Genomic DNA, 13644 nt, shown 5'->3' on the forward strand with positions numbered 1-13644 from the left:
TGGTGATGCTATTCCCCTGTATTGAAACGGCCGCGGCTTCAAATGGGTCAGGGAAAAGTTTTGTGTTTTGACAATGTGCGGTGGGAGGAGCGGGGTGCAGCCGATTGGTTAGCGACTTTCAGTTCTCAATCCCTGATTGGCCTCGGCGCTTTAACGGACTGTGAGCAGGCAGTCTCGGGTCTTCCCCCCCACTCCACCTCCTCCCTCGCCACCGCCCCCTTTGCGCCCCTCGTCCCCTACACTCCGTTCTTCCCCTACGCTGATTGTCACACATTGTTTACTACTGCTTGAAATGTGACTCACAACACAAGCTATCTATTGCACAGACTATCTACTGGAGTACTGCTCCGTGGCAATTGAAGGATTCTTTTGACGCGCACTGTGCGTGTTTGTCATTTGGGCACAGACTGTGGAGACTACCCTTCTGCCATGACAGTGGATTTGTTTGCGCTTTTATATGTGATGGTCATCACTGCGTCTGCGATGGAAGGTAAATGAGATTTTTGGAATTAATATTGCGCCGCTGCCGCCGCCTGTGTTCCATGTGGAATGTCCCGCTCCCAGGCGCGCACTTGCCTTTGGGATCCAATGCCATTTTTTTGTATCCTGCTTCGCTCCTGACCCTTTCTTAGCACGGATACGGGGATGCAATTTAATGCACGTGGATTGTAGTTAATATCAGCAGTTGTGTACCTCCCCGCGTCCCAGGCTGGTTGTATTTACGCTCTTTACAGTTCCAACGAGCAACTTGGGAGTCACTGGGAGGTTCGCGTGGACAGGGCTGAAGCGACTCTTTCAGTAACCCCTCGCTTGTTCATGAGTGTGGGGTTTATAGCTTCACATATTCCCACACATAAAACGCCGACACTTAAAGGTGCCGGGCATAGCCTATAACAACAAGCAGATTGTGTATATATGACGGGTGACGCTATTTAATGGTGCCATTCTGGATACCAGTGTTCCCACGGGAGAGTTCCTCAGTGGGAGAGGCGTAGTGGTTAATTGCGCTGCCCTGCAGTGGGCTTGTCAGCCTCTCGTCAGCGGACCTCAAAGCTGTGTATGTATTTTGTAACGTTTACACAAATTGTTTGCAAAGCCAATAAACTGCCGCTTTGAGGCTGGCGTCTCACATGGTCGAGATGCCTAGCAGTGGTCTGGTTAATTAGACACTCGTAGAGATCCTGTTAAATCGTACATTTAGTATAGGCTCATCCTGTCAAATATGTTTAGTACTACGCACACTTCACAGAACAATCTCGTTTGGCTTGTAGGCTATATATATATATTTTTCCCGTTGCTGAATAGGCTATCTATTTTTCACTATTTTCATATTTCTATGTTTCCTGTGCTCCCGTCTCCACAGTCTCGCGTGAGACACACAAGCACAGTAGGAACTGGTGGCTGGCTAGCCTACCAACAACCTAATATCGGCCTGGTTAAACATGTTTTTCATTTGGAGTCGTTGGACCCCGGGGACAGAGCACTACAGCAGGGTAGAGCCTCAGACACAGGGCTAGCGTATGAAAACCTGCTGCCATGAATTCAACCCCTTACCGTTTTATTATGGCTCATCCTCTTCAACAACACACACATTGCCTTCGTCTCCACGGGTAGTGCATGTCCCCTCTCTAAGCATAAATGAAACAAATTAGAGCCAGAAAACAGTGGGTGGAATACATCATCTTATCAGTTATCCAAGATTCAGCTTTTTAAAATGATTACAGCTCTTCTTCCTTTTGTAGTGTGCCCGGCACTGACTGTAATCTGTAATTCAGCAGTGCACTTCTTGCTCATCAGATTTCAAACATAGCTGTAGATGCCAAAACCAGTCTCAAATTACTACCTTGGGGAAGGAGGTTGTAATATTGTTTTTATGAATGTGGGGATATTTTAACCCTCTGATGGTCCCCACCCACTCACCCACTCTCTCACCCACTCTCTCAGTCACGCACACACACACACACGCACACACACACACACACACACACACACACACACACACACACACACACACACACACACACACACACACACACACACTGTCAGGAGTACTGAGAGGGAGAGACAGAGTTAAGTGTGGAAAATGACAGAAGAAGAGGTGCCTTTATATTGCATGAAAAAAAAGTTTTTCTATTTCGAGGGTGACTGGGAACAGAGAAGGCATGCCTGCTTATATGGAAACAGATGGGTGGGGGTTGTGAGTGATGCACCCCCTGGGTTACCTAGGTAACACCGATGAAAGTGAGTTCCTTGTTTGGGTCGCTAATTGAAAGAAGTTTGTCCCAGGGGCGAGTTGAAATCTTCCCTGAATCTGCTCACCAATCTGTTGCCCATCTTCTCCCTCCTTGTGTGTATCTGTGTGTGTGGCTTAAGGGGGGGGACACATTATCCCTGCCTCAACCCCCCACCCTTTCACCCTTAATCTGATTATATGCCCCCTAATCACCACATCTGTGCACTAATCACAAACAAAGTGTCACAGATCACTTTGTATGTGTGTGTGTGTGTGTGTGTCTGTGTGTGTGTGTGCATTGTGTGAGTATCAAGAACAGCAGAATGATCAGGAACAGTGACCATATAGACGTTTTCTTGATGAATTGAGGGCCCTGTGATAGGCCTATGCCACAAAAGTGAACAAGCCCCACTATAAACTAAAAATCACACACACACACACACACACACACACACACACACACACACACACACACACACACACACACACACACACACACACACACACACACACACACACACATAAATATTGAAATGTGTTTGCGTGTGGAGGGTGAGAGGCTGGGAAGGAATCAGGCGGTTCCAGACGACTAAGTAAATGGAAATATATGATTAGACGGACCATTTGGAGTTTCTTGTATGAGGTAGATGCATACATATTAAGTGGGTTTTCATGTGATCCTTAACTGGAAATGCATCCAGACACAGTCTGTCTGACAGAGTGGAGCAATAGCAAGGGTTATGGCAAAGAGCTGAGATAGAGGAAAGAGAGGAAAGGGGATTTACATGCCATTAGAAGATGCATTGCACTGCTTTCTCTCTCTCTCACTCACACACACACACACACACACGCGCACACACACACACACACACACACACACACACACACACACACACACACACACACACACACACACACACACACACACACACACACACACACACACTTTCCCTCGCTTTTTCTCCAAATCGGTGTTCTCTCTCTCTCTCTCTCTCTCTCTCTCTCTCTCTCTCTCTCTCTCTCTCTCTCTCTCTCTCTCTCTCTCTCTCTCTCTCTCTCTCTCTCTCTCTCTCTCTGCGCGTCTCAACCTCTCAACCTCCTCACCTTGTTTCTCCTGTTCCTTATCGCCTCCATCTTTTACTCATTCTCTGTTCCGCCTCTCTGCACCCATCATAATTCTCCTCCCCCATAATCTCTTCATCTCTCGTTTCTCTCTCTCTCTCCTTTGTTACCCTGTTTTTCGGACCTCCCTCTTTTTCTCCTCCTTGCTTTCACTTTTACCCTCTTCGTCTCCCTCCTTTAACTGACCTAACCTTGTTCCCACTCTTTACTACAAAGACTATACTACTGCTTCTACGACTTTTCCTCTCTTTTGTTCATTTTCCTCTCCATATCATTTGAATCCCTCTCTCCTTTTTACCCTCTATCACTCTCTCTCGTGTGCTCCTTCGTCAGTCCATTTTGCGTTCAAAATGGTCCCTCCGGCCTGTCACCCCAGCAGCCTGGTGACCGTTCTCCCCTATAGAGGTGGTCGGTTCTCCCCTGGTGGAACAGAGACCTTGCTTATTTCGGTTGCCCTTAAACCAATTAGACCCGCAGATAAGCCTACTCATTCAACAGCCCCAGACCTGTAATGGAGGAGAGGGGGGGAGGAAGGGTGGGAGGGACGGACGGAGGGCTGGAGGAGAGGGAGCGAGTGAGCGAGGAAGGTACGGATGGAGGGAGGAGAGAGGGATGAGAGGGAGGGAGGGAAGAGAGGGAGGGAGGGAGAGGGATCGAGGGAGGAGAGGGAGGGAGGGAATCGGGCTAGGAATGGAACTAAGGGGGGATGCAAGGGGAGGTAGAGGATGAAATGATGCGACTGAGCGAAAGTCATAAAAAAGGAATATAGAGAAGAAAACAAGGTGGAAAGATTAGAGACGAGGGGAGGAGGAAGTCGGAGGTCACCGAGTTAAGAAAAGGGAGGCATGCTTTTACAGCTAAGAGGCCCGCCGCCTGGTAATAACACCTCGTATAGATGTACGCTAGAACCGCCTCCATTATCTCACACACACACACACACACACACACATACACATATGAGAACGAAAAGAATCGAAAACACAACGATAAGAGCGAGGTTGTTAATGTGGTAAGCGCTCCCGGAGGATCAGCCCTTACAAGCAGACGCGCTAACGTTCTCGTCGCCTTGAGTTCAAACATGAAGGGTTACGAAGGAAACAGCCGTTGTGCTGTAGAAGAAACATGAATAGCATCAGAGAACAACAGAGTAACGTATGGGAGGGCTTAGCACCATGCTAAGAGCATGGTAATGAGCTTGTGGGGGTGAAGGGAAAGAGACCCTTTTAGACGGCTGGATCCACGTTCAAATACCCATCCTGGCGGCAGGTTATTTGTGTCGTGGGGCAATGCCTTACCTGTAGGGTTGAAACGGTCATGCTGTTGGACCTACATGTAGAGAATATGGAAAGTATGTCGACCTATTATTTCTGCTTGTTTGTATTGGGTGATGGAACGGAAATAAACGGTCCATCCATGCGTGTGTGTGTGAGTGTGTTTTGTGTGCACCTTTGCGTGCCTGCCGTTATCCTGTTACATGTGTTTGTGTTTACATAATATAGCTGTGCTTCTGCGTTTTTTTCAACATGTCCACCGCATTTACATGCATATACTGGCAGACTTGTCTGTTGTGTATTTGCATTTGTGTGCATAGTGGCGCGGTGTGTCGGTGTATGTGTGTGTTTGTGTGTGTGTGTGTGACGTACGTGTGACCCTCCATGCATGGGCGACAGCCTGGGAAGAAACAGGGTCCTGTAGTGAGTGTAATGGATGTGTACGGGGGGCTCGCCGCTACTCTCTCCCCTCTCTCATTTCAAAAAGGACTGAAAAGAGAAGGAAAAAAATCTGAGAGGAGAGAGGAAAAGGAAAAAAAAAAGCCCCACCAGGGGTCTGATCTCGGTGGGGGGATGCATGTGCGCTTGTCTCTCTCTCTGTGTGTTCCCACCTGTGTTTATAAGCGTAGTATGGCCAAATGCATTGCCACAGGGGCCCGGGACCCCCTGAAGTGCCATGTAATTCTGCGTTCCTTTTATAGCCCTGGTGCGCTCTGGTTCACGGTTCCCCGTGTTGTCAGTATTGTGTCGGGGCTATTAGAGCCTGTGATGGGGGTGGGGGTAGGGTAGGGGTAGGGGGGGCTGGGTCGGTGACATTATGGAAATGGGTAAATAATCAGGATGTGCACTTTTCCAGAGACACTGCCCCAAACCCCTCTTGGGTGTCTCCATGCGGTTGTCTTCTTGTTACTGCATATGACGCACAACAAGATATCGCCCAACAGAAATAGCAAGAGAAAAAGGTCGATATTTTGCAACAAGATCACTATTGCAAAGATGTGATATTAAAGTCCATGTTTATTTGTGAAAGAAATGCATCCACCCGCACCCGGGCTCTGTGGCTCCAACCATAGCTTCAGTTCATAGAAATCAGCACTATCACTTTCTGCCTCACTTTCTCTCTCGCTCACTCACTCACTCACTCACTCACTCACTCACTCACTCACTCACTCACTCACTCACTCACTCACTCACTCACTCACTCACTCACTCACTCACACACACACACACACACACACACACACAGAAAAACGCAGCGTCCCCCCAGAGCTCGTCTTACCCTAGAGACATCTGAGCCTGGGGGAGGCAGATGGTACATACAGGTTGCAGGGCTGCTGGTGCAGATTTTTCCCTTCCATCTCTGTGGGAGGAATGTATGGCAAGGGTGAAAGAATATGCACAATTCCATGCTCATGCTGTCTTGCTTCTCTCTCCCCAGTGTATTCCTTCTGCCTTTTGTCTCGCATTCCATCGTCGATCAAAAACGCCTCTCTTTGTTCTTTAGCATGACCTTAGCATGCTCCTATGGTATTCCACTGAGATGCTATCGGTGGTGTGTGTGTGTGTGTGTGTGTGTGTGTGTGTGTGTGTGTGTGTGTGTGTGTGTGTGTGTGTGTGTGTGTGTGTGTGTGCGTTCTGGGGATTCAGCACTGGCGTCGGGCTCTTATCAAGAGCAGGTGGGCTACAATGTGAGCAGGGGGGGAACCGGACCCTTATATGTCCAAATGAGAGTTTGAAGCCGAGCCATGCCGGTTATGTTGACATGAGGAAACACATGACCGGTGACCCTTAGTGCACCTCGACGTCTACAGAGTGACTCATCCTTTACCAACGCGTTGTCCACTGGATGAACATACTTATTACCCACACACAGGCACACAAACAGACACACACAGGGCCAACACACCGAAGCAAGGAAACCACAAACACACCAGTACCCACAATGCATCACGCCTTGAGAGTGGCAACGGTAGTAATTGATTGGTGCGCACTGACCCAGCGGCCACACATGACTGCCGGTGTGAAAAGGGTGTTTTTTCCTCTATTTCCACCACTCGAAGCCATTTTTCTGTTCATTATCATCTGTCCCAGAGATTGGGTGACAGTTGTTCAGTCGGCATGAAAGGGAGGGAGGCCTCCCTCGATATCTCCGGACGGAGGTGGCCAGGCGAAGGCAGAAGGCATTGATTGCCACGTCCCGATTGGTAGTGCTGAAAAAAGCTTCCTCTCGCACAGGGTTTCTCCACCCACTGCTCCCCGAGTACTCTTCCCTTCCACCCCACCTCATCCTCCGTCAGCCCAGTCTCCTTCATCCACCCTCTCCCCCCCCCTGTCTCCTCTCAACTGGCATCCAGCTCCAGACCCCAAAAAAACCTCCCAAATTCTCCCCGACTTTCATCCTCTTATTTATTTGTTCCTTTTTTTTTTTTCGTTTTCTTCCCCATCTTCTTTTTAGACATTTTTTAATTAAAACTCAGTGCATGTTACACCCCACCTCCCCCCGGTCCTCTTCCTCCTCCTCCTCCTCCTCCGCCGTCTCCCCTCCCCAAACTCTCCTTCTTGATCCTTCACGTCTGGAATAAATCACTTGTTTTCTTCCTCAGTCTGCCCTCGCCGCTCTTTCCCGTCCACCCCCTCCTCCTCCTCCTCCTCCTCCTCCTCCTCAACCCTTCCCCCTCCGCTCAACCAGTTCAACCAGATGCAGCAATAACGAATCGCTGGGTCAGTGCCAGCAGTGAAATAAACCAAAAGAAGGAAAACAGGATTTAGTGTTTACAATGACGCGGTGGACTCGGTCTGGCTGGCCAGAGGTAGGGTAGACTGTGGGGAGAGTGGCGGCCTGGCACTGAACAAAGGGCTGCATTTACAAGCTGAATAACGAGATGTGTTCTGAGTTAGGCCCAGTATGATTTGATTTGACTCCTAAGCCCCTTAAGTCCTGGTCCGGGAGGGGGGGGGGGTTGGGGGGGGGGGGGGGGTTGGGGTTCCACGCAGGAAGGCTGGCATGGATAGGGGGTTTTGAGTCTGCCTCAAGAGGAGGAGAAGGGTATGCATGGAGCTCCCCATTACCATTGTAGTTGCGAGTCACAAGAAAACAGGGACGTTTTTGTCTAAAATCTAAACCGATATAAGTATCAATCCTGGCTTCTGATCCTGCTGTGCAAACACTACAGGGCACTACAGGGTTTTCTCCTATTTCACACTGTGTTTATCCAGCAAATCCCCCTAATCTCACGTCAAAACATAAACAAAATGAAGTTAACCACTGTGCATGGAACACTTTTTGCAGGTATTCCTTGCATATTTTCCTTCTCCCTAGCAGTGGCTCACGTCTCTCAGGGGCCCAGAGTAGGCTATGAGTGTGCTGCATCTCTGGAGGAACTGAATACAAGAGCGTTAATAGGGCTGAAATTATGATGGCGGAAGCTGCTTCTTTTCCCATTTAATAAGAGTTGGCTTCTCCACAGGCTGTATCTCATAGGGGCACACACACACACGCACACACACCCACACACACACACACACACACACACACACACACACACACACACACACACACACTTACACACACACACACACACACACACGCACACACTCCATCACGCACACACACAGACACTCCATAACGCACTCACACACACACACACACACCCAGACACTTCATCATGCGGTCACACACATAAAATCACACACACTCAATCACAGACGTACCCACACACACGCACACACACACACATACACAGAGCTTTGATGTGTGGAAAGGAAATGAGTAGAGGCAGAAAGCTAAGGGCTTGGGCCTGGGGCCTGTCCCATTATTAATGACTTAGTGCCACTGCCTCTCTCAGGTTCAGGACTTGTGCACATATTTCACCAGTCGCCTGCCCTTCGTCTCACCATAAATGTAATCTCTTATTAAAGATTGGGGCTTCATGAGGGGAGGTGAAGGATAGGAAGTCTGTGTCTGTGTGCGTGTGTATGCGTGTGTCTGTGTGGGTGTTTAACAGTTGGGCTAAGAGCACCTCTACGCTTGTCTAGGTAGAGGTAATGGGGACAGTTTTTGACCTGATGTGACGCCAAAACCCCTTACCCCCAGGCTGCGTTTCTCAGGACCCCACTGGGGTGTCCAGCCTCCAGCTCAATAAGTAGAAAAACGTTTTTCAGAGGTAATTAAGTATTGATTGCACATATGCAGTGTAACAGGAGAATAAAGGATGCCATCTTGAGTCCCAGTAGTGTTTGACCTGACTGTGCTACAGTGGGGGCTGGGAGCCGCAAGCGTACTTCCTGGAAACATAAGGGGTCAGCGCTGGCTCAACTTCGGCTTCCTCCTTTGATTGTATTTTTGACACAAAGTCAACACAAAGAAAGAGCCGATGGCAACTGGGAACCCGACAGAAAATTCAGAGCGGTTCTGTAAATATTGTACACGGAAGCAAATGCGTGCTAGCTTTCCACACGATGTGTTGAGAGCAAAACTGATGAATGATTTTTTCCCACCTCCTTGATTTACACGCACTGTAAAAGTGTTTTATTTTGACGGCTGACATGACGGCAAATAAATTGATCTTAGCTTCTGTTGACAGGCGGGTTCATAAATATGTATCAAAGTGCGCCTAAGGCAGGGAGACGCTGGGTAAAATATAGCCGTTGGTTTAATCCTGAATCAGCCGCCGCTAAGTGTGAAGCTACCCCGTCATCATTTAAATCCCATGTGAACTTGTGGGGACTTCGCTGCCCTGGGAAGCCCATCACAGACATGAGCTAACAGGCGAATCCCTTACAGGAACAATGTCTTTTGTAGATGTCCTTTTAGTTGTGTGAGGAGCTGTCGGAAACGGGATTAGGAGTAATTTGTGCAACAGTTCTCAGATGAAGAAAGGCAAGGAGCACTGGGAAGGAGGGGAGATCTTTATCGACTACATATCCTACAAGTTGTACTAATGAGGAAGTGGAAGAGGTTGTCTGACTCAGTGTGGGTCTGTAACTCTGCGTGTGCACGTGTTTTATTCATTTCTCCCATGTCGCTGGCTGATGTGAGGAAAGATGTTTTGATGCAGTGAGTCACAGTTGTGTGTGTGTTTGAGTGTGAGGTGGGCGTTGGGGTGTGTGTGTGTGTGCGTATGGGGGGGGGTGGGGGAGGGAGGGAGGGGTCAGGCATGAAAGGTTGATGTGAAGGTTGATCTTTGGTGGCTTAATGCCTCTGTATTCAACCAGATGGCACTTCATGAAATACCTCTCTCTCTCTCTCTCTCTCTCTCTCTCTCTCTCTCTCTCTCTCTCTCTCTCTCTCTCTCTCTCTCTCTCTCTCTCTCTCTCTCTCTCTCTCTCTCTCTCTCTCTCTCTCTCTCTCTCTCTCTCTCTCTCTCTCTCTCTAAAACAACGACTATTTAATGGTGCCTGCGATCTATACAAAAATCACTAACGTTCTCGGTGGGCCCCCTCTGGCAACCACACACTCTTTTCTTTGCTTGTTTTTTTTTTTATATCTATATTTTTATTTAGGGATCTCCATGCCATGCTTGGCCTCTACTGAGCCATTGTTTGACTGGCAGGCCTTTTGACGAAGAGCTCCATGCATTGTTAAACGACCACTCAACTGATTGACACACACATCTGAGCGAGGGCCAGCTCATTTGGCACAGCTGGGGAACAGATAAATAAATAATATCCACCGTAAAGATATCCTGTCATCTCAATCGGTAATGTACTCTGTACTGTATGAGTGTGTGCACGCTCAATCTGGCATTTGCTTTAACAGTAACTCTATAACTCAACGTGTTTTTTTCAGAAGAAAGTCGGTTACTATATTTTCTGAAATGACTTTACCATTCACTCCCCTGGACGAAATGGAAGCCCCCTTTTTGATCTCCTCCAGGGAGGTCTTGAGTAGCCTATTTTCCCTATTTGAGTGAGTCATCACGGAGGAGACAGGTTCGTTTTAGGCCCAGACAGCTCCCTTCCATTCCTGCTATTTGATAAGGATTCATCGGGATTTTAACACACCTTAGGTAAGCCGTGATTAAGGTGTCATCAGCTATATCATACGGATACACCTCCTGCTCAGACACACGTAAATCCCTATCGCTTTGGGCTAATTACAGATCACAGAAAAGGCAGTGGTCTTGTGTGAAGCTGTGTCTGGCGGGCTGGGTGTGGCTCTCTTTGTTCCGAGTACCGGATCTTTAGGTGCCCTTTAACTCCAAATGAACGGTAAACAAGTCTGGAAGATACTGCACGCATTCGTTGATACCAATGCGTGCAGTAATTCTGGTAATTTTCTTTTTTTCCTCAAGGCCTTCTTTTTTGTTAAGGCCCTCTGGAATATTCCAGTTGACACTGGTGTTTATTTTCCACAGGTCTCTTCTCTTTTCCTTACATCGGCTGGTGTATGTATTTGTGTGAATTATAGGGGGGATTAGTTTGTTCCTAGTGTGGCTCTTTAGAGTTTCCCCTTTAGCTTCTTTCAGAACAGGGAGGCGGAAAGTGTTATTCCATCCAAGTAGCGGTTTGTTTACTGAATTTGACGTATGTTTCTTGACTGTGTAAGGCTTCAGCAAAAAACTTTAATTGTGTTTATAGTCGTGTTATTCTTGCAGCTGTGCTCTTGGGCATGTCATGCTGAACATGGAAAACGACGGGGAGCTTTGTGTGTGGGTGTGTGGGTGTGTGTGTGTGTGTGTGTGTGTGTGTGTTTTTTTTGTGTGTGCTTGTGTGTGTGTGTGTGTTTGTTTGCGTGTGTCGGTGCGTGCATGCGTGGTTCTACATAGACACAGCGAGGATGTAAGCAAACACAGTTAAAAAGTCCCTGCGTGTTGGCTAATAGACGACGTTATTAAGCTGCTAAAAGGCCTCCATTAAAGCCCTAACAGCCCACCAGGGTACGGTCACAGCCCGCCGTCGCGTTGTTTCAGCGGGGCAGGCGGTTACTCCCCTCCCTCCTATATGAGTTTAATAATTCACCTCCTTTCACCCGCCCCCGCTGCTCCGGCTGTCTGAAGCGGGCCTAAAATACGCTGCCATTTTAGCACTTATGAAAAGTGCTCGACACGTGCCCTCCGCCCAACCTACGCCGTCCCCGGGCGCGGCGGAGAGGTGCAGATGTGTAACGCAACGGTCATCTGACGCTGATGGCTCCTGACAAGGTCGCTTGCTTCGGTGCGTGCGTGTCTGTTGGTTTGTGTGTCTGTACGTGTGTGCGCGCGTGTGTGTGTGTGTCTGTGTGTGTGGTTGTGTGTGTGTGGTTGTGTGTGTGTGTGTGGTTGGAGGAGGGGGATTGATATGTGTCTCTCTGTGTGTAATTGAGAGCACATGCATGTATGTTTATGGATACAAGAAACCTCAGCTTGCTTGGAAAAAGGCTTTCAGACACCTGTCAATGATTGGCTGAAAGAGGATACCGCCCCGCCTCCCCCTCCGCTCCTCCGCTCGTATTGACAGCTCAAAGTGTTGAGGGTGACTTGCGTTTCTGCACATGTTCTCAATCAATTGAGGCTCACAGGTAATGCTTTGAAAATGTGCTTCCTTTGATAAGCATCTCACGGCTGCCTCGCCTCGGCTGGTAGGAAATCATGATGGATGGTCACACTGCTTCAAAAGACGAAGACGACGAAGAAGGAAAGGACAAGAAGTAAACAAGAAGCAGCTCTCTTTCAGTCTCGCTCTCCCTCTCTGTCTCCCTCCCTTTCTCTCTCTCTCTCTCTCTCTCTCTCTCTCTCTCTCTCTCTCTCTCTCTCTCTCTCTCTCTCTCTCGCACTCTCTCTCCCTCTCTGTCTCCCTCTTTCTCTCTGTCTCTCGGTCTCTGTCTCTCTCTAACTATCTCTATCATTCTCTCTCTCTTTCTGTTTCTCTCTCTCTCCCAATATCTCTCTCTCTCTGTCTGTCTGTCTCTGTCTCTCTCTCTCTCTAACTCTTTCTGTCTGTCTGTCTGTCTGTCTGTCTGTCTGTCTGTCTGTCTCTCTCTCTCTCTCTCTCTCTCTCTCTCTCTCTATCATTCTCTCTCTCTCTCTCTCTCTCTCTCTCTCTCTCTCTCTCTCTCTCTCTCTCTAACTGTCTCTATCATTCTCTCTCTCTCTGTGTCACTTTCTCCCACTCTCTATCTCTGTCTTCCCTCAGCTGTAAAGATTGATTGTTAGGCAGTCAGGACATATGAGTGCTGTGATCATATCATGGATCACGGCGAAGGGTGGATGGAAGGGGGGCTGCATCGCTGGAAGTGGGCGACAGATGTCGCAGGCCCCTGTTCATTTGCGAGGAAAGTGTGAGTGTGATGGATTAGGTGTGGTGCGGTGGATAATATGACGATTTGTCATGTTTTAATGTATCTGTTGAAAAGTTTTTCTGAGTGTCTAACAGGGCGAAGGCCCCCGCATGCCTGAATTAGTTTGTGAAACAGAAGATTGTAAACATGGCATAGATTGATGTACTCTGGAAACTAACCAGAACCAATCCGTCCCAAAGTTCAGTTATTTACTGTGTTTTGCATTTTTCCCCTCACTTTATTTACATGTTAGTTTTGATTGGTGACTCACATTTCATCAATTCATCAATCATCAATTAGTCATGATATAAAAAAAAATATGACAATCTTGACTTGAGCAGTAGGCTGAGGAATTTGTTTTGGATGTTTGTTATTTCAATAAGCACAAGGCCATCAATGATTTGTTTGGGGATTTTTGAGGAAACGTACCCGCAAGCAGTTATATTGTAATGACTTCAACCTAAGACTTTAAACACCAGTGTTGTCGTGGTTGTACATATATATATAATTAAATGCATTTGTGCTAAAAATCATTACTTGACAAACACAAACTGACATGCCGGATGTCAGTTTGCCGGAACAAAAACACTTTTTAAGCTCCAGTGACGCTGAATCATCCGCTGTCCTGGAAGGCTTTGAAGTCCCTTAATCTTCATTGGATATGCTGATGGAACTTTCAGATATCGCTAGCGAGACGAGAATTGATGTTGAGTCTCATCCTCAGAATTCAAAAACAATTTGATTTCCCTCTGCATGGTTTG

The 13644-nt window shown here is 47.9% G+C and overlaps 1 protein-coding gene across 2 annotated transcripts in view; it reads left to right on the forward strand.

The window, feature by feature from the left end:
- Positions 1 to 260: 260 nt before the first annotated feature.
- The window catches only part of ephb1 (EPH receptor B1), a 159669-nt gene continuing 146285 nt past the window's right edge, over positions 261 to 13644 (forward strand). For both annotated transcript variants that reach the window (XM_079750905.1, XM_079750906.1), the window contains exon 1: positions 261 to 490. In XM_079750905.1, coding sequence (XP_079607031.1) covers positions 430 to 490 — 61 coding nt within the window. In that variant the 5' untranslated portion in view covers positions 261 to 429. The remainder of the gene's footprint in view (positions 491 to 13644) is intronic.

The sequence above is a fragment of the Pollachius pollachius genome (genome assembly GCF_949987615.1).
Source record: "Pollachius pollachius genome assembly, chromosome: 14".
Taxonomy (NCBI): Eukaryota; Metazoa; Chordata; class Actinopteri; order Gadiformes; family Gadidae; genus Pollachius; species Pollachius pollachius.